Raw genomic sequence first — 20,199 nt, 5'->3', positions numbered from 1 at the left:
TTTTTTGTTTTGATACATATAAAAATAAACACTTTTCAAATATATATAAACATACAAATAGAATACTTTTCAAATACATATGAACATATGCACAAAAAATTCAAATATATATATTTTTTTTTAACAAATGTTTGCCAAAAAAAAAAGATACAAAAAAGAATTATTTGACAAATAGGAAATTTACAAAGAAAAGGTTTTAACAAGTGACTTGTTTTTTGTTTTTGTTGTTTTTAATCAAAAACTAGAAACATTATGTTAGGTATTAGTCGGTTAATTTGGTTAGTAAGGTAGAAATAGTCACAGTTTAACGTCGTGCCCGGGACAATTTACAATTTTTTTTTTTTTTTTTGGTGTGATTTTGACTGTTCATGCTTCTCTTTTTGGGTTTCTGAAAAGAGATTTATTCATAATTAGATTTCAAAAAGTTCGGTTATAAAATGTCTTAATTTTATTCTTTTTATAGGTTGAGTGAAATTGTCGGCTATATTGTTTTCAGACGTCACATAAGTAAGAGTAATAGAGTTTTTACTTATTTCATCCCTTATAAAATGATATCTGATATCAATATGCTTCGCCCTTTGATGAATCATAGAATTATTTGTTAATAAGATACTGCTCTGATTATCACAATGAATTACTATAGTTTTTTTTACTTAAATCTGGTTTTAAAATAGATTTTAGAACAGTGTTCAGAAAAATTGCCTCCTGTGCAGAATGAGTAAGAGCCACATATTCTGCTTCACAAGTAGAAAGGGCAAAAATTTGTTGCTTTTTAGTTTTCCAAGAGATCATAGGTTCAGTCTTTGACAGTCTAAAACAATACCCCGTTATACTTTTTCTATCCTCAGATTTACCCCAATCTGAATCTGAAAATCCTTCTAAATTTAGAGTATATGTAGACTTTTTAAATATTAAAGATTGTTCCTTGGTACCTTTTAGGTAATGAAGGATTTGTTTTGCACGATTAAGGTCCTTAATTGTCGGTTTCGATAAGTTTTGAGATAGCTTTGTTACAGTGTAACATATGTCAGGCCTAGTTGCGGCCATCAAGTAGATGAGGCTGCCTACCATTTCCCTGTATATTCGATTATCTATGGATTTTGTTTCAGTCCCTATATTTTTTATTTATGTCCATTTCGACGGGAGTTGAACGCGGCTTGCAATCTAGCATTCCGAACTTGAGCAGAATTTTTTCAATGTATCGTGATTGGTTCATAGTTATAGTTTCATTTTCATGGGTAAATTTTATACCGTGGAACCATGACAGTCGTCCAAGACCAGCCATTTTACATTTTTTATTTAATTCATTTTTAACATCTTTTAAAGTGTTGTCACAGTTTGAGGCGAGTAATATATCGTCAACCCAAAAAACCAAAATCAACAATTTATTACCTACATTTTTGGTACACATGTACGTGTCTATGGGACATTGCTTGAATTCCTGTTCTATTAAATAATTATGGAGTGTTAAATTCCAATTGTGTGCACTGTTTTAGTCCACATAACGATTTATTTAATTTCCATACCCAATTTTTATTTTTCATTTTAAATCCCTCTGGAGGGTAAATATAGATTTCACAGTCAATCGGAGCATTTAAATAAACATTTTTTTACATCCATTTGATGTATTTTTAAATTGTATTGAGCGGCAAGTTGTAATAAAATTCTAATTGTCGTTAAATTTGTCGTTAGTGAAAATGTTGCAAAATATTCCCCTCCAGAAATTTGTGAAAAACCTTTTGCAACAAATCTTGCTTTAAAAGTTTCACTGCTAGAAACTGTGATTTTTTTTTAAAAAAAACCAGCGTGAATAAATTATATTTTTATCTGTTGGTTTTGCCACTATTTCGTATGTGTTATTTTCAGATAAAGCTTTCAATTCGGATATCATAGCTTGTTCCCATTCTTGGTGATTTTCTGAATTTATCGCCTCATTATAACTTTCCGGTGCGCTGTTCAACGAGTAACAGTAATCCATGGCATAATCTTGTATCTTTTCAATTTTTAAGAAGTCTGGCCTTTTTCGCTCCCTTATCGGGTATCAACGTGTCTGGTTAATATTTTCATTAGTAGTTCTACTATAATTGTCGTCGTTATTAATATTTTCATTGTGATCGATTAAGATGCTAGGTAATATTTCATGTTTTTCATTCACTGGATCACCATTTTTTAAATTTAATATATCATTGAATTTTACACATCTAACCCTTTTTATGGCATTTTGGGTTGGAAAGTAGATTATATATGCCGGACTGTCTTTATCGTAACCTACGAAAATACCTTTTTCGCTTTTAGTATTTAGTTTACTGGTGTTTTCTATAAATGCAAAACAATCAGAACCAAATAGATACATTCTGTACATTTTAGGTTTTACACCGCAAAACGCTTCATACAGCGTTTTTCCTAGTCTCTTATTGAACGATGTATTTCTGATATATGCTGCTGCCATTAAAGCGTATATCCATAAACTATGCGTTAATTTCGATTCGATAAGTAGGCACCTGTCATCTCAAAAAGGGTTCACCATGCCTTTTCAGCGGTGCCATTTTGGAAGGGAGAATATGGCGCAGATTTCTCGTGTTTAATACGGTGGTTAATTAATAGAAGTTCAAAGTCTAGTAAATTCAGTCCCATTTTCTGAGTGAATACATTTTACTGAACCGTACGGGGCAATATCAGCTAAATATTTCTTAGTGGTGAGGATAGTGTCGGATTTGTTTTTTAGAAAATAAACTATAATTAAACCGGAAAAATCATCAATAAAGTTCAAACCGTACCTTAGATAATTTCTCCCCATCGAGATGATCGGACCTGCTAAGTCACAATGCACAAGTGAGAGAATTTTCGTAGCTTTTTTGTCTGTTATTTGGCTTATATCTTTTGTCATTTTCCCCTGTGCACACACATCACAATTTGGGAGATCGTCTGAAAGTATTATTTTCATGCCTTCGACTACATTTGGTAATTTTTTAATATCAGCTGTATTGCTAGAATTTTATGCCAGGTTTCCAAGTCGTGACAGGCAGTTTTTGAGGGAACCATACTTTTTAAATAATATAGTTGGCCATTTTCTTTAATGTTAAATACAATTCCATTAGGGTATATCAATTTTGACTTGTTTTGGCCAAATTTTATATTCGCGCCTTGTTTAATTGCAGCCTGCATGGAAAATATGTCTTGCTTAAATGTAGGTATGAACAAAGCATTTTTTTAGAATACAGTTACAGATTTCACCTTTATTATTTTTTAGGGATATTTTAACATCGCCTCTTTTCAAGACTATATCATTTATTTGAGTACCGTCGGCAAGTTTGACAAAATGATTTTGTGGATTAAAATTTGAATCGAAATTAATAAAATTAGATTCCTTGATGATAACATGTGCTGTAGCACCACAATCTACAAGGAGATTTTTACCGTTTGTGGTATTGTCAAAGTTACATGTGAATAGAAATTTATGTTCTTTCTCAAAGTTTTCAATGTTTTTTACAGTCTATTTTAGAGTGTTTATATCGACATTGGAAACTTTTGTTCTTGGGTCGTCCACAATTATAGCAAATAATTTTATTCTTTTTCTTGGGAAAATTACTTTTGGGGAACACGTTGCGGTGAGGTGCATAATTTGGTGGTGTCTATTTTTGAGAAGCATTTTTGGGTTTCATAATATTGCTGGAGTTATTATTGTCCACAAGCATACGATTAGTCTCTTTCTAACTGCGCAATGCCACTTTAAATTTGCTGAAATTTATGGGTTATGACAATTGTAAATGGTTTAAAATCGGCTGGAAGTCCCTTGAGGGTCATTGATATCAACAAACTATCGCTTATTATTTCACCTGAGAGTTTTAAGGCATTGGCGGTTGTTTCTGTCCTTATAACATAGTCAGTAATAGTTTCATCCTTGTTACGTTTCAGAGACATTAGTTCTGTATATAGTGATATAATTTTTGGTTTCCCTTTTGATAAATAATGTTCAATGTTTTCCGTCCGTCATCCAATGCGTCTCTTATAATCAGAGACAGACTTCTATTGTCTAAGCATTGAATCATTTTTGCAAAAAGAGTCGTGTTCTTTTCGAGAAATTTGGGGTCGTTAGGATTCTCTGTTGGAGATTGTATCACTTTGTGTAGTTTTTGAATCCTTAGATATCCCAGAAATTTTACCTGCCACAATTTGAATTGAGATTCCGATCCGTCAAAGAAAAGACGATGGCTGGGTGCATTGGATGACGACCTTCCTAGAGCTGGTGACTCAAACGAATTACCGGTCTGCAAACCTAAATTGCTTAAGGAGTAGATAGGCTCTATCTATCACCCAGCTTCCATACTCCTTCTTTGCCTATTAGTTAGGCGCAGAGACACTATCACAGTGAATCGACAAAACACCTAGTGATAGATCTTGTTTCTTGCCTAGGGCAATAAACGCTGTTTCCCCACTCCCGACACATCCCACCCCTCAAAACTGGGCACTTGGGAGTGCTTGAGTACCACACATGCCTGTGCAATTAGATTGGGGTGACCTTCTTCTGATGGGTTGAGGGTACCGGATTGACAGTTCCTGGCTGCTGTTTCCAATTGGTAGTACAGTGGCCCTAACTCTTTGGTAGCGCTTAGAGCGGCTGCTCCATCAACAGTTGTATAATATCGGGATGTTTGCAGTGCCATGGCGCGCATGGAAAGGGACCCTGCACTCATCCCCGGTGGGCTTTCCTGAGGCCACAGTCCTAGTTGATGGAGGGTCAGCTGATGGTCTACTTGTGATGCATGTGTGATATTCTGCATAACCTCCTGATCGGCTTCCCCTAACCTAACTGAAACTCGTTAAAAAATATGATGACAGTACAATCTAAAAATAAGCTTAAACCAGGCTTAGGGTCAAACAAATCCAACTTGCCTCCTCCCTTGAGGCTTGCATTCACAAATATCCGTGGGCTTAGAACTAATTTAGCTGATGTTGAAGCATTTCTCCTAACAAATACCCTGGATATCTTAGCACTAAGCGAGACTAACCTACACTCCTCAATCCCCTCTAACTACTTTAACATGCCTGGCTATCTCCCACTCTGCCGTAAGGACTCTGACAGACATATGCACAGACTTGGAGTCTACATTTGTAACACCCCCCCCCCTGACTAGAGAAACAAACCTAGAGACGGACGATCAAGCCTTTATGTGCTTTAGACTAAACATACAACATAACATTAGCTATTTTTATTTTCTCTACCGCTCTCCCTCGACCCAGGACTGCACCATAATAAACAAAGTCTCAGACAGCATAGACACAGTACTCTCCCTCGACACTAGCGCACAAGTACATGTATTTGGTGACTTGAATGTTCACCACAAAAACTGGCTTGGATTCTCTACTCACACAAATGCAGCGGGCAGCACAACACATAGCTTCGCTATATCTCACTCCCTATCACAAATGGTTACGTTTCCAACCCGTTTCACTGGCCAACAAGAACAACACGCATCACTTCTAGATCTGTTTCTGACTGCAGTTCCCGAGGAGTGTAAAACAAATGCTGACAGCCCACTCGGGTATGCTGATCATGCAGTGATAATCACCCTAAACTCTAGACCCAAAACTGAAGAGCCAGTCCTCGAAACAACGAGATATTATAAGAAGGCTGACTGGGAAGCCATCAGAGATCTTATCAGAGATGCCCCATGGGGAAATATTTTTTCTCTTCCTGCTGAGCAGTGCGCAAGTGAGACCACTGAATGGTTCAAAACAGCAATTGAAGCACATGTTCCCATGCGGAAATTTTATAGCAAGCCCCACTCTCCCCAATGGTTTACTTCTACTTGTGCAACTGCCATTGCTCAAAGGCAGCATGCATACCACAGATTTAACTGACATCAGTCCAGTTCAAAAGACATAAGTATATAGAAGCTAGAAATAACGTTAAGAAAGAAATAGCGACAGCTAAGAGAGAATTTACTGAAACCACTAAAAAACGCATTGAAGCACAAAAATTAGGAACTCTTGACTTCTGGAAAATCTACAATAGTGTAGTAAATAATGGGCAATCAACAATTCCTCCACTAACCAACAATCACGAGGTTGTTTGCTCAGCAACCGACAAGGCTAATATGCTTGTCAGCCGGTTTGCCTCAAACTCCACACTGGACCCTTCCAACCACCCCTTGCCTGACTTTCCTTTGCGGACAGACGCCACGCTAGACGATCTACAAATCACCCCTGCTCAGGTACATGCTATCATAAAAAACCTTGACACTTTAAAAGCATGTGGACCTGATCTCATCCCAGGTGTGCTATTAAAGTGCTCAGCCGAAGTAGCTCCAGTTCTCTCCAAACTCTACAACAAATGCCTTAATGAATCATGCTTCCTGGGCTGTTAGAAAACTGCTTCTATGGTACCAGTATTCAAGAATTCTGGCGAAAGAACTGATCCAGCAAATTATCACCCCATTAGCCTCCTCCCACTTTTCGCCAAAATATTTGAGACCATAATTAATCATGCTCTAGTCCGTCACCTTACAGACTGACAAACAATATGGATTTAGACAAGCCCGTTCCACAGCAGACATCCCCACTGTAATCTCTGAACGTATATACGATTCACTGGACAAAGCGGGGAAGGGCAGAGCGGTCGTACATCTAAACAGTGTGATATAAATGCAGGAGTGCCTCAGGGGTCTATCCTTGGACCTCTATTGTTCCTAATATTTATTAATGACCTCCCCGACAAAACTGCCTCTGAGATGGGTATATATGCTGATGACACCACACTCTATAACAGGCATGACAGGAAAACAAATGAACACATAACTAAAGAAATGGCAAAAACACTAGAGGATGACCTCCAATCTGTAGTGGAATGGGGACAAAAATGGATGGTCACATTCAATGCTGCCAAGCCTAAACTGGTTTCCTTCAATAGTTCCAAGAAACCTTCTCTGCCACCTATAGCAATGGCCAGTGACTCCCTGTCTGAGAGTACATCTTTCAAACTGCTTGGTCTAACGTTCACAGGAAACATGAGTTGGAACAATTATATTGAAAACATTGCCAGGGTCGCTGCGAATAAGGTAGGCTCTCTCTACTGTGCTAGAAAACTACTGACACCTGAAAGTATCCTGTACTTCTATAAGGCCAGCATTCGCCCATGTATGGAGTATTGCTGTCACATTTGGGCTGGTGCATCTGCTGCTAGTCTCTCGCTCCTAGACTAGGTTCAAAAGAGAGTCACCAATCTGATAGGCCCTCAACTAGCATCTAAGTTTCAGCCTCTGTCCCATCGACGAAACGTTGCATCTCTCTGCCTGTTCTACAAGTATTTTAATGGTGAATGCTCTGACGAACTGCAGACACTTATGCCCCCATAACGTAGACACCCTCGACAAACCCGACAGGCAGCTAAATCCCACCCCCACACAGTAGAGATCCCTAAATGTAGAAGATCTTTCTACTCCAGTAGTTTCTTACCCAGTACTGCTAGACTCTGGAATTCCATTTCAGGTCCCTGCTTCCCCAACTGTACTGACGTGCAGAAGTTCAAGTGTAACTGAACTGACATATTGCTGCCCAAATCCCAACATAGTGCCCCAGTAGCTGCTGCCCCTGATAGTAGCCCCCTAAACCCAGTGTGCAATGTGCTTGGTTTGGGGTGAAAATATAATAATTAAAAAAAAAAAGACATTATGTTGAACAAAGATGGCGGTGTAGTTCAGATCAGTAATTGGCGGTCAAGAATCAAATGCAGTTGATGGTGGCGAACTAATTGAATCCAAAATTCGACAATTTTTATAATAATTTTCAAAGGCTTTCATTGTTTTTTTAGCACAGCCGGTGATTATAAAAATGATTGGCGAATCCATTCATCACATACCCCCATTAGGAGGCAAAAACATTTTACAATTTTACCAAGATTCCAAAATTGTCTGGTTTTGTTGGGAATCTTAATAAGTACTATTTCTCCAACAGATAACTTGGGGGCACAATTGCTCCCAATTTTGGCATCGACTTCTCTTAATGATAAGAGGTAATCATTATGCTAGATACGATTGAATTTTTCAACAAATTTATTCCTCACTTTGAGAGAATGTAACAAGGCAGTCCTATTGGGGGGCGGTCAGGACATAATTCAGAATCCTAATTGTTAATAAGCAAATGAGGTTGATAGCCTGTTTCAAGAAAATGATTTGGAGTTAAAATAATAAAGCCTCTGTAGGCAGAAGCAATATAAGTTAGGGGTCTGTCATTTATTGCCTTTTGCACATCAGAAAGTGCAGTCAGAAATTCAAAATAATCCAACTTTCTTCTACCCAATAGTTTCCTCATACATTGTTTGACAGTTTTAAAGGGCAGAGTAAAGGGGAATTGTTCAATGGATGATGTGAATGAATTTAAAATATTCCTTCAGCTCGTCCAATTCGAGCACATTTGACAACAATATTCCGGATGCAACAAAAGATTTCATGTTATCAGAATATGCGTAGGGATACCAAATAAGCATGCTCATGTTCGGCAATAATTCTAAGTGAATTGCATGCAAACTCCTGCATGTAAATAGAAATATGTACATTTTAACTTCCACCTGTCTAATTTTTATGGAAAATTGACCAGTGAAATCCACACCCACTTGTTTAAATGAGCGAACAAAGTTCACCCTATGAGCAGGCAATAGTGACCTTGCAGGTGCCTTACAAGGCAGGGCATTTATTTTTTTTTGTACATACAATGCAAGTATGCACAAAAGCTTTTACGGCTTGTCTCCCCTGAGGGATCCAAACCCCAGACAGCCTTAATTTACTGAGAGTTGAATTAACCCCCATGTGGCAACAGTTAAGATGAGCTTCCTTAATCGCCAGTTTTGTTAAATAATGATTTATTCCCAACAAAAGGGGAAACTTGACCTCGAAAGCAGAATATCAGAATTCTGTATCCTACCTCTGGTTCTAATTAACCCATCTTTATCAAGCCTATCAGCAATTATTGCTGCATGAAAAATCAAGGTAATTAACAACTATCAATACCCATAAAGGCCTTTTTATGTACAATAGGTTGTGCTATCAAATCAGTCCCAAGAATATTTCAAAGAATTATGGAAAACATTTTGCAATTGAAAATGTAATTATTAGAATTGATGATATTTTACTGACAGGCAAAACTAGGAAGAAACACTTAGAGACTCTGGAGGAAGTTTTGGACAGGCTGAAAAAATTTAGAATTCAACCAAACTGGGAAAAATGCAAATTTTTACTTCTCGAGATATTATATCTAGGCCACATAGTAAACAAAAAAGGCATAAAACCTGCAGAAGAAAAAGTGAAAGCTATTAATAAGGTGTCACAACCAACATGAAGGATCTTGGCACCTGGTTAATTAGAACCAGAGATAGAATACAGAATTCTGATATTCTGCCCTTCGAGGTCAAGTTTCCCCTTTTGTTGTTGGACAATCTACTCAACCTGTTTGCATTTTCATTTTTTCTTCTTTCCCAATAGTTTAGCTGGTATGTATATACAGATATGATTATTGCCCAATGTTGAATTCTCGCAATACTGATCTTTGGGATTTTCTTATTTTCTTTAAAATATCCCAAAAGCGGTTTATGGTCGGTATATAATGTAAATGGCTTTCCATACAGATATTGATGAAACTTTTTCACCCCAAAAACTACTGCCAATGCCTCCTTGTCAATTTGAGCATAATTTTTTTCTCACTGGTGCCAGGATCCTTCATGTTGGTTGTGACACCTTATTAATAGCTTTCACTTTTTCTTCTGCAGGTTTTATGTGTAGATTATGAATAGATTGTCCAGGCCTACAAAACAAAAAGAAGTGGCCATATCAGAGGAGCACATCATGCTGCTAGAATACCTGGATCAAACTCCTGTTACATACCAAGAAAACACCAGGTGGGCAAAAAAGGATAAACTCCTAAAACAGGTGCTATGTAAAAAACGGATGGCCAGAAAAGTGAGCTACTACAGAAGATTGGCATCCTTACATGAAGACATGAATTGGGAAAGAATGCTTCCTGTGGAAAAGGCGAGTAGTAGTACCCATACAAGTCTAAAAAAAACTTATGGACGTGGTCTATGAGGGACATCCAGGAATTGTAAAAATGAAAGGGTTAAGCAGAACCTATTTTTGATGACGAAAATTAGACCAAGAAATAGAATTTAAGGTGCTAAATAAATGAATGTTAATAAACCAATCAAATACCAGAAATTGCACTTTTGCATCCTTGGGAAATTCCTGAAGAGGAGTACTCCAGACTTCACATAGATTATTCATGCTCATTTAAAGGTCACATATTTCTGATAATAGTGGATGTTTTCAGCAAATGGTTAGACGTCTATATATCAAATGCCACAAAGGCCACTCTAGAAAACCTACAAAAACGTTTTGTAATTAATGGGTTACCCCCCCTCCCCCCAAAAATTGTAATGGCCAATTTGGCCGTTTTGTAAGTGAAAAATTCCAAGCATTCATGTCTAGACAAGGAATCCAACATATCACAACATTACCAAAACATTCCTCCTCAAATGGATTGGCTGAAAGTCGCTAGCAAAATCTGATCAGGCATTCAATCAAGCAAACCAAAAAGAACTTATTTTTCCCCAAATACCACTCTGCTCAAATACTAGAGGAGAGGAGAGATGTAGAATCATTTTGAAACTTTGAGTTCATGTAGATTATTTATTCATGGACTCATCAGAATCCAAAGAATCTACTTGTTCATCAAAGCATGATAGAACATTCCAGCCTTCTTATAAACTACCTTTCTGGGCTTCTGTGTCAAGTTATTTAGTTGAGCTCAACAGTCGAGTATTGACAATCTGTGATGTTTTCTTCCATTAGTGTGACATTTTTTAAAATTCTTAAAATCTTTTAATTTAATGATTATCAAATCATTACAATATTATGTCAGATCTAGTTGATTTGGTCAGACATTGCTTTCAATTTTTCATTCAATAAGACCAATGCCATTAAAACATCACATTCTGCTATTTCATTTGATTCTTTTGATTCTATTATCTAAAAATGTCTTCAGATTTTTTTCAAGTATCAATAAAAATAAGTAAAGCATTTTTTACTCTGATCTTTATGAACTTTTCTTTCTACAGACATAAGGCCTGTAGTCGTTTATAGACCTAAACAACATAATCTAAGGAAATTCAATATTTTTTTATCCTTAGTTTCCAAAAAAACATTTTGTTGGAATTTACATGATTGTTATCTTTGTTGTTATGTTCACAACATGTTAGCCATCGTACTCTACGGTTGTCTTCATGTCCATTTCAAACTAAATTAATTATTTGATTCATTGCTTATATTTTGTGTTCCTTTATGATATAACTCAATTGTTTAAGTTCCTTTACCAGAGTTTCAACTCACAACCTTGGAATAGAATTCACTTTTAAGTAATATTTATCCACTCAACTAAATGTCGAGCAAATTGATCAAGTATGATTTTTTAGTGTTTACATGTTCTCGAGGATAAATATAGTGTTTGAAATATTCCATAGTGAATTTCTGAAAGATTACCAACTACAATAAAAGAAGAAAAAGGTGAGAAAGTCTATAGCAACCAAGACGAAAACAGTCACCAACAGTTATCAGTAATGTAAAAAGTAAACAAACGTTTTGAATAAATGTCTTCTCAGGTTTTAATTTTCTGTTTTTGCTGAAGCAGCAAGTGATTGATACATTTGGCGTAAATGTTTCGTCCGATCATTTTTACAACCTGAAAAATAAAAGAAATTACAACTCATCAATGCATGAATTATAATTTAAGTATTGTACATTTCTTCTGAGTTTATCTTTTATTCCTTGTACTTGTTGTGTTGTGCACACTCAGACTAAAACTGATTTAAAAAAAAAAAGCAAAAGACCAAAAACTTGTAATGTTGCTTATCACCTATAGTGAAGACAAAACCTCAGCAAAGAGAGTTAGAATCACCTAAACGGTATTACATGTGAAGCAACTCCATTTTAATGATGCTGATGCTAGAATTACACAGCACATGCATTGCTGACTGAAGTAAGATTAATGTAAGTGAAGAATGCCAATTTCTGGTGTGACATTGACGTTTAAGAAAAAGGTATAAAAAATTACTCCACCTTTGAGCATGAGAACTATCTCCTAATAATTATCACAAGAAGGAGATTTCATGTGCACGAAGGGGTTATCTTACCTTTATCTGCCTTAAGAAGAGAATCACAACAATCAGATAAGAGAACATCTTGGATGGGACAACATTCTCGACAAAGATATGAATGGCACTGATTAGGGGAAAATTTTAGAGGTAAGTAACCCTGAAAACAAAAAATGGAACTTGAAACAACTTTCTTTTCAAAGAATTTGGCTTTAACAAGTGTTGAGAAGATTACCATCACTTTAACCATAATTGTAATAGATGCCTATCTGTTTCTTATTCTCCAAAATTCATGGAAACCAAAACTTCGCAGGATTTATAAGATTGGGCATAGAACACTTTCGTATCCTATGATAATATAATAAAATGTAATAATATACATATAAAAACAGATTTAATCGTGGCTTAAATAGGTTTTTCAGAGATAAACTCTATGTTGTGATGTAAGCTGATCTACCTATTTCAGGAATAATGAACTTACCCAGTGACTGTAAATATAGTTCTATCTAAACATCTATGTAGCTATTTGTGAGAGTACAACCCATAGAATCATAGCCATGTATGTCTGTAACATACTTTTGTTAATAAACTGTGTATTTTTGGTGCATAAAAACCCTGGAAGTAAGGGATTCGAGACTTATTGCCACATTGGCTATGAGGAATTAAAGACTTATACTGCTACAATACTGGCGATAAAGTATTCAAGACTTAAAATGCCACAACACTAGCAATAATGAAATCAAGACTTACATTGCAACAAAATTAGGTACAAAGAAATTGAATCTTATATTGCCACAACACTGGCGACGGGGCGGGGGGGGGGGCGCAAAATTAGACACAAAGAAATTGAGACGAAAATGGACACTACATTGGCGGCGAGGAAAAGACTTACAAAAAAAGAAACAAAGAAATTGAGATATACAGTGCAACAACAACAAATTGGTTACAGGGGATTAAAGACTTACATTGCCAAAACACTGGTGACAGGGGATTAAAGACTTACATTGCCAAAACACTGGTGACAGGGGATTAAAGACTTACATTGCCAAAACACTGGTGACAGGGGATTAAAGACTTACATTGCCAAAACACTGGTGACAGGGGATTAAAGACTTACATTGCCACAACACTGGTGACAGGGGATTAAAGACTTACATTGCCAAAACACTGACAATAATGGATTCAAAACTTACATGGCCGCAAAATTAGACACAAAGAAATTGAGACGTAAATTGACACTGCATTGGCGTCAAGGAAAAGACTTATATTGCTACAAAATTAGAAACGAAAAAATTAAGATAATCATTGCCATAACACTGGCGATGGGAGATTAAAGACTTACATTGCTACAAAATGAGATATTAAGGAACTAAGAATTACATTGCAACAAAACTGGCGATGGGGGATTCGAGACTGACATTACCACAACACTGGCAATTATTGATTGGGAACTTACATTGCCACATCACTGGTGATGAGGGATTCAAGACTTACATTGCAAAAATTCTGATTATGTATTTTAGACATATTGCAACACCAATGGTGATGAGAGACTCAAGACTTATATTGTCACAACACTAGCGATGAAGGAACTGAGACTTACATTGCCACAACACTGGCAACAAGGATTCACAAACTACACTTCACAACACTAACATTGAGGATTAATTGTAAGATTATCCAAGCACACTTGAAGCAAGGAGTCGAAACCTACATTCTAAAAAATCATTTATGTTTATAAACTTTGCAAAAATAATTATTAAAATTTGTTGTGTCATGGAACAACAGGGGAATTAAGAACAATCAAGTCGAGGTTCGATTAAGGAACAAGTGTATTAACAATAATGTACAAAGATAGGAAAGCGTGTATATCTGCTGGGCACTCGGCTAGCAGTTGAAGTGCAGTCGCATCTCTCTCACTGGTGTTGGAATTATTAGCGCTATTTATAGTACTAATCGGTGTAAATTCCTCTGTTCAAGGAAGGGATTAATAACGTTTTTGTTGTGGGTTCACCCTAATCAATTCTGTTGATTTCCAGTTTCTGTTTGATTTTCTGTTTTCCGGAGCTGTCTCTGGTATGGGCACCTGAAAAGTATCAAACACTGTGTCCATGATGTCCTCCTCGGGCGATCTGGTCACCTCACTGTTCGAGTATCTTCTCCAAATTTGGTTAGTGTGACGTTTGTGCATGAAATCTGATCCCTTAATCATGTAGACCATGTTGCCTATTTGTTTCTCAACAATGCTGGACTCCCAGAAAGTCTTATTATTTTTGTGAATCTTGTAGAAGACTCTTTCGCCAACTTTATACCGTTTTTTTGTTATCATTTTTTTGCGGTTTGGCCTATCCTGGTTTGGTAACAACTTGTGAAAAATCGATCTAACCTTGCGTCCGAACGTAACCTCAGAAGGTCTTCAACATTTCGATGTTTGCATTCGAAGTGACTCTGTAGATTTGTAAAAACTGTTGGATTGACTTATCCATCGGCGACTCACTAGCTTTTTTCAGAGCTCTCTTGAATATGTCAACAAATTTCTCTGCTTGTCCATTACTTCTTGGGTGGTATGGTGGAATGGTTATATGCTCGATTAGATGATCCTCACAAAACATGTTTAAATTCAGTAGGCGTAAATTGTGTTCCATTGTCTGTAACAATGCAGTCTACTACTTCAAACCTAGCGAATAGTTCATATGTAACCCCTACAGGGCAGCTCAGGTGCATAGGCTCGTGGTTGAGATGCCGATACCTCTAGTGGTCGAATTCGTCTTCGTCGTCGGTCACTCTCCGGTTCCACTTCCAAATCAGCTTCCAAACGTCACCTGGGCTATAGGAGAAATATATTGCATTCATAAAGGCGTTTCCAATTAAAGAAAGGAAAGTCAAAACTTAATTGGTTTTTCTTAACATAGAATTGATTATTGTCTTTGACTTTACAAATAATAGTTACACACTGGCCTTGTCATGCAACTTAGGGGGATGGCAGTTTTCTTTCCTTTACCAAGTTCTCCATTCTTGATCTACTGTCAGCCCATGGGAAGGGATCAGCTGCCAGAGTGAAAAAAAGACGCTGATTCGCCAAGTGTCTTGTTGTTATCAAATCAGTCGTTCCTCCCTCCACCTTTTTGGAGTTATTCTTTCTTTTTCTCTTTTCCTCTCCCTCTCTTCTTTTATCCTATTAATTTGTACTCCCTTTTCTCCTTTCTTCTTTTGAATTTCCTCCCTTTCTCTGTTCCCATAATTTCTACTCCTCCTCTCAACTTTATCTATGCCAATTTTTAACCTCATTTGCACTGAGGTGTTAACCCATTATCAATTAGGCGTGATTAGTCACTCCGGTCGAACAACGCTCGGCGGTGGCGACCCTCACCCTAAGCTGTCAGCTAAGACATCCGGGCCTCCTCATCTTGCTCAACAGAGATTTTAAAAACAACCTTTTCATTGTTAACAGATATATAACAGCAATAAGATAAGAACAATTATCATTTGTTTTGTTTTTTTCCTTTCTGACAAAATCCCATAGACATTTCTGTTTAAAACAACATCAAACCATCATCATCATCATCATCATTAGAATTCAGCCGTGCGAATTCCTCTGAATTCATGTTAACTAGCAAGGTCACTTGGCATCGCTCGGTCTCCATCGGGTCACACATACAGGAAGTTGATAGTTAACTCAGATGTGGGATTCTTACATCTTAATACTTCCGGCCATTTAGATAGGCTGTCTACAACAATGAGATAGTAGAACCCATCTAGCGATCCTGCAAAATCTTAATGAATCCTAGACCAAGGTCGGTCCGGTTTTGCTCACGATCCAAATTGAGTCGGAGGAGCTTTCATAGCTAATGCACATCCTCTACACTCCCTGATTTTTCCTTCTATATCCTTATCCATGTTTGGCTAATAAACAAAAGAGCGCATAAAGCTTTTCATTCTTGATATAACATGATGTCCTACATGGAATTCCTTGAGCATTCTTTTCTGTAATGTCACAGGAATTACGACCCTGTCGCTATATAACAGGACGTTATCGCAAACTGATAAATTTCTTCATCCAGTTCGTTATTGTTTATCCGTTCTTTTGTGCGTATAATAAATTCGTCTACCTTTGCCTTACTCTTAATCTCATCAAGCGTTACTGGAAGTTCTCTTATTGTGTCACATAACATATTTTTTACTTCAACTTCTGCTTGAATGGCTGCTATTACCATATCGTGAAATGGTTCTGTCTGCTTAGATATTAACCTCGATAACCCATCTGCATGACCAAATTTTTTAGATGGTACATACTCCATTTGAAAATTGTAATTCAGAAGTATGGTACCCCATTTTTGGAGTCTATTCACTGTATGTTGTGGTAGTCCCGTTTTCAATCTGAAAATCATTAATGATTTGTAACAGAAATTGCCCACCGTGCAGGAAACAATGAAATTTCTTTACCATGAATATAATGCTTAGCGCCTCTTTTTCAATTTGTGAGTAGTTCTTTTCGGCTGGCAAAAGTGATTGGGATGAATGTGCTATGGGTTTCACTTTTCCATCATCCATTTTGTGTAAAATGCATGCTCCTATGCCATAGGAGCTAGCATCGCTTGCAACTATAATTTTAAATTTGGGATTATAATGTGCCAGAAACAAGTCAGACGTTAAAGTCTCTTTAATTTCCCGAAATGCTTCCAGACCCACTTTTAGTCTTTCCTTAATAGTTCATTTAAAGGCGACCTTAGTTTATGCATATTTGGCACAAATACATTGTAGTAATTTGCCAAACCTAAGAAACTTTGTAATATTTTCTGGAGCAGGCATATTCTTTATTGCACTCGATCTATTTGGATCCGGCCTTCTTCCATGTTTATCGATGATTTGCTCCAAGTATTTTATTTTCTCCATGAAAAATGTACAGTTTTCCTGTTTTACTTTAAATCCATAATCCTGGATCCTTTTGAATACTTGGTTTGCATGAGCTTTGTGTTGTTCTTTGCTAGCGCTTTTCATTAACACATCGTCCAGGTACCCTACTGCGATATCCAACCCATTTAACATAATGTCCATAATTTGCTGAAAAATCGCAGGGGCGACTTTGACCCCAAAAGGAAGTCTGTTAAACTTGTACAATCCCTTACATAGCAGCTTTGAACACTCCTCATCGACTGGAACTTGTAAGTACGCGTCACTGATGTCGATTTTAGAAAAATATTTCCCTCCACTCAGTTTTGCAAATATCTGTTCAGGGCTCGGAAGAGGATAATGGTGATCTTGTAATGCCCTGTTTAAGCCTGTCGCGAAGTCGACGCAAACCCGAATCTCCTTACTCTTCTTTTTGATGTAAACCGTTGGTGCAGCCCACTCACTGTGATCAATTTTTCTGATGACCCCCATGTTTTCGAGTCTTTCTAATTCACCGTCTATCTGTTCTATAGTGGCGTATGCAACATTTTTTTCTTTCTCAACATTGGCTGTTCATTTACTTTTACGTCAAATTTTGCTACCGCTTTTGTACACCTTCCCAAACCGCCTGAAGATATGTCTGGGAAATTCTCTTTTAACTCCCTCTTAAGTTTTTTTGCCTCCACATTCGAATCCTCAACCTTTTGGCAAAATGAGCTTAAAGGCAGATCCGATAGTCTAAACTTCTCGAACAGATCAGTTCCAAAGAGGTTGTTTGATTTTCGCATGACAAAAATTCTTGCTTTTTCGGCCCTGTTCTGGAAAAAATATTCGTCAATAATTCTCCTTCGAAGGTAAGTTTTTTGCCACTGACGCTTCTTGCCGTTTTATGTGATTTAATCATAGTGGGTCTCCTAAGCCTCTTCCATGTCTGTACTGGAAATGTCAGACCCACTATCAAGCTGTAACCTTACTTTCTTTTTAAACATTTTGATCTGTACATATTTCCAGATATTTTGTTCGTCAGGTTCAATTTTCGTAAGTTTAATGGATGTCTTTCTACCAGATTTTTTTCTACAATGCGATGCTTTATGCCCTTTCTGGTGGCAGTTGTCACATTGTTTGAATTTGTAGAGACACTCATTGTATGAATGTTTATTTACACACCTCCAACATGCTCCAGGTGGATCTTTTCCCTGTTTCTTTCTCTGGTTATTTTTTGAAGTTGAATTTTTCTTCTGATGGATCTTTTTAATATGCGAAACTCCGCTTTCCTCTATGTCACGACTGTCTTGTTTCAACACAATAAACCGTTCACAGTCTTCCGCAAAGTTTTGTAGTTTTAAATTCGGTTCGCTTCCGAGTTTATTTAAAACATGATGCCTGATTTCAGCGTCTTTATTTAAGACCAGCCGTTGCACATATATAAAACATTTAAAATTATCTGATGATAATTTCTCCAGTTTAAAATCGTCGCAATGCTTGTTCACTATATTGCATAAGTAGTGTAGTCGTCTTCCTTTCTTCTAGTAACATTCATACATTTATATCGCCTATGGAAAAGAGACGTTTTTGCAGAAAACAGTTCTGTAAGTAGCGTAACTGTTTTTTGGAAGCTCAACTCACTAGTCTTTTTGGGGAGAATAAAATTCACGAACTTTGTATGCTCAGCTGTTCACAATTTCCTTAGCAAAAGCCTAACTTTTTTCGCGTTTGACCAGATACTAAAATCCGATATAAAAATATCCTCATATCGTCTATAGTACTGGACGAAAGTGACATCGTCTTCTGGATTATAATTGAAATTTTCAATAGCAGCCCACACAGCTGTTTGAGAAAATGCATTATGATTATCGTCTGCTTTAGAATTGTGTCGCCTCCAGAATTTTTCTTTGTTACTCCTGTGTTTTCATCAATATTTCCTCAAAGCGTTTCTGTTGTTGAAGCATTTTTTCTTCAAATGCTTGTTTAAACTTCCCTTCTCTTTCTACTTGTTGAATTTGCTGCTTTTGCAACACAAGATTTTGCTCTGCCTGGAATTGGAACAATTCCAACAGCGAATCTTTGAATGTCGCATCCATCATACGAATTCAGTTTACAATTTACACTTGTATTAAATAACTATTCCTTAGTAAAAAAAAAATCAACCAATTTTTCTTTCCCAATTCTTTTGTTTGAAGAACATCAGTTTAGCAGTCTTTTTGTAACTTAATTTGTTGAATGCTATATTTCTAGTCTTACTAGAAACAATCCAGCGAAATAACATTTGTTTAACATTTTATTTTTATTTGCACGCATTTTTACATAGCAAAAATAAAATCCGCCGTTTTAAATATCCGATGAATTCGTATGGGAAACTTTTAGGTTTTTTGTTTTTTTTACCCTCTTTGCCTTTTGCAAAAAATGACTTGATTCTTTACATGTTTGCTAAGCACAAATGACGTATGTGAATAATCATTTTTCACAGTCTGTCTCTTTTTCTCTTGACAAAGTCAATCGTGTTTTTTTTTTCAAATCCCAGATGTTATTGAAATAACGATAAGCTTACACATTATTTGCTAGTTGGTTTTGGACATTTAACTTTGCAGAAGAAAATTCTTACCGTAGGAAAAATGGCTTCTGGTGAAGAAAAAAATGAACCCTTTTTCCCTTTCTAAAACACTTGGTAAGTGTGTTCAATTATTAAATAATTGACAACATTCGCGTTTTTTGCTGTAGATTTTGGTAGCAATTTTTTCCCCGTCACCAAATTACTATTGTAGTAATTAATTCGCTGTCAATCCTTGCATATCCAAATATCTGTTGAAATGATGAAGGTGTTCTGCCGTAAAGATTTTACAAATCTTTATTTCAATCACTTTTGGTGATTCTCTGCAGTGATGGTCGTTTCAATTCCTTGTCGCCAATCTGTTGTGTCATGGAACAACAGTGAAAATAAGAACAATCAAGTCGAGGTTCGGTTAAGGAACAAGTGTATTAACAATAATGTACAAAGATAGGAAAGTGTGTATATATGCTGGGTACTCGACTAGCAGTTGAAGTGCAGTCGCATCTCTCTCACCGGTGTTAGAATTACTTGTGCTATTTATAGTGCTAATCGGTGTAAATTCCTCTGTTCAAGGAAGGCCGGTATAACAAAATTTTAATGAACTTTTCTGGCTTTATCAAATAGA

General features: G+C 36.7%; 1 protein-coding gene across 4 annotated transcripts in view; it reads right to left on the bottom strand.

The window, feature by feature from the left end:
- Window positions 1-274: 274 nt before the first annotated feature.
- Window positions 275-20,199, bottom strand: part of LOC145240709 (putative tubulin polyglutamylase TTLL9) — a 209,885-nt gene continuing 189,960 nt past the window's right edge. For 3 of the 4 annotated variants that reach the window (XM_080104001.1, XM_080103992.1, XM_080104007.1), the window contains 2 exons: window positions 11,622-11,724; window positions 275-388 (listed from right to left, as the gene is read on the bottom strand). In XM_080104001.1, the coding sequence (XP_079960127.1) occupies window positions 11,648-11,724 (77 nt within the window). In that variant the 3' untranslated portion in view covers window positions 275-388; window positions 11,622-11,647. Of the gene's footprint in view, window positions 389-11,621; window positions 11,725-12,190; window positions 12,297-20,199 lie in introns of those variants that run through there. The other variant, XM_080103997.1, reaches the window with a different exon arrangement.

Source organism: Euprymna scolopes, chromosome 1 (assembly GCF_053919585.1).
Source record: "Euprymna scolopes isolate OS-2025 chromosome 1, ASM5391958v1, whole genome shotgun sequence".
Lineage (NCBI taxonomy): Eukaryota > Metazoa > Mollusca > Cephalopoda > Sepiida > Sepiolidae > Euprymna > Euprymna scolopes.
The sequence above is the reverse complement of the archived record's forward strand: the minus strand, read 5'-3'. Positions and strand labels throughout refer to the sequence as shown.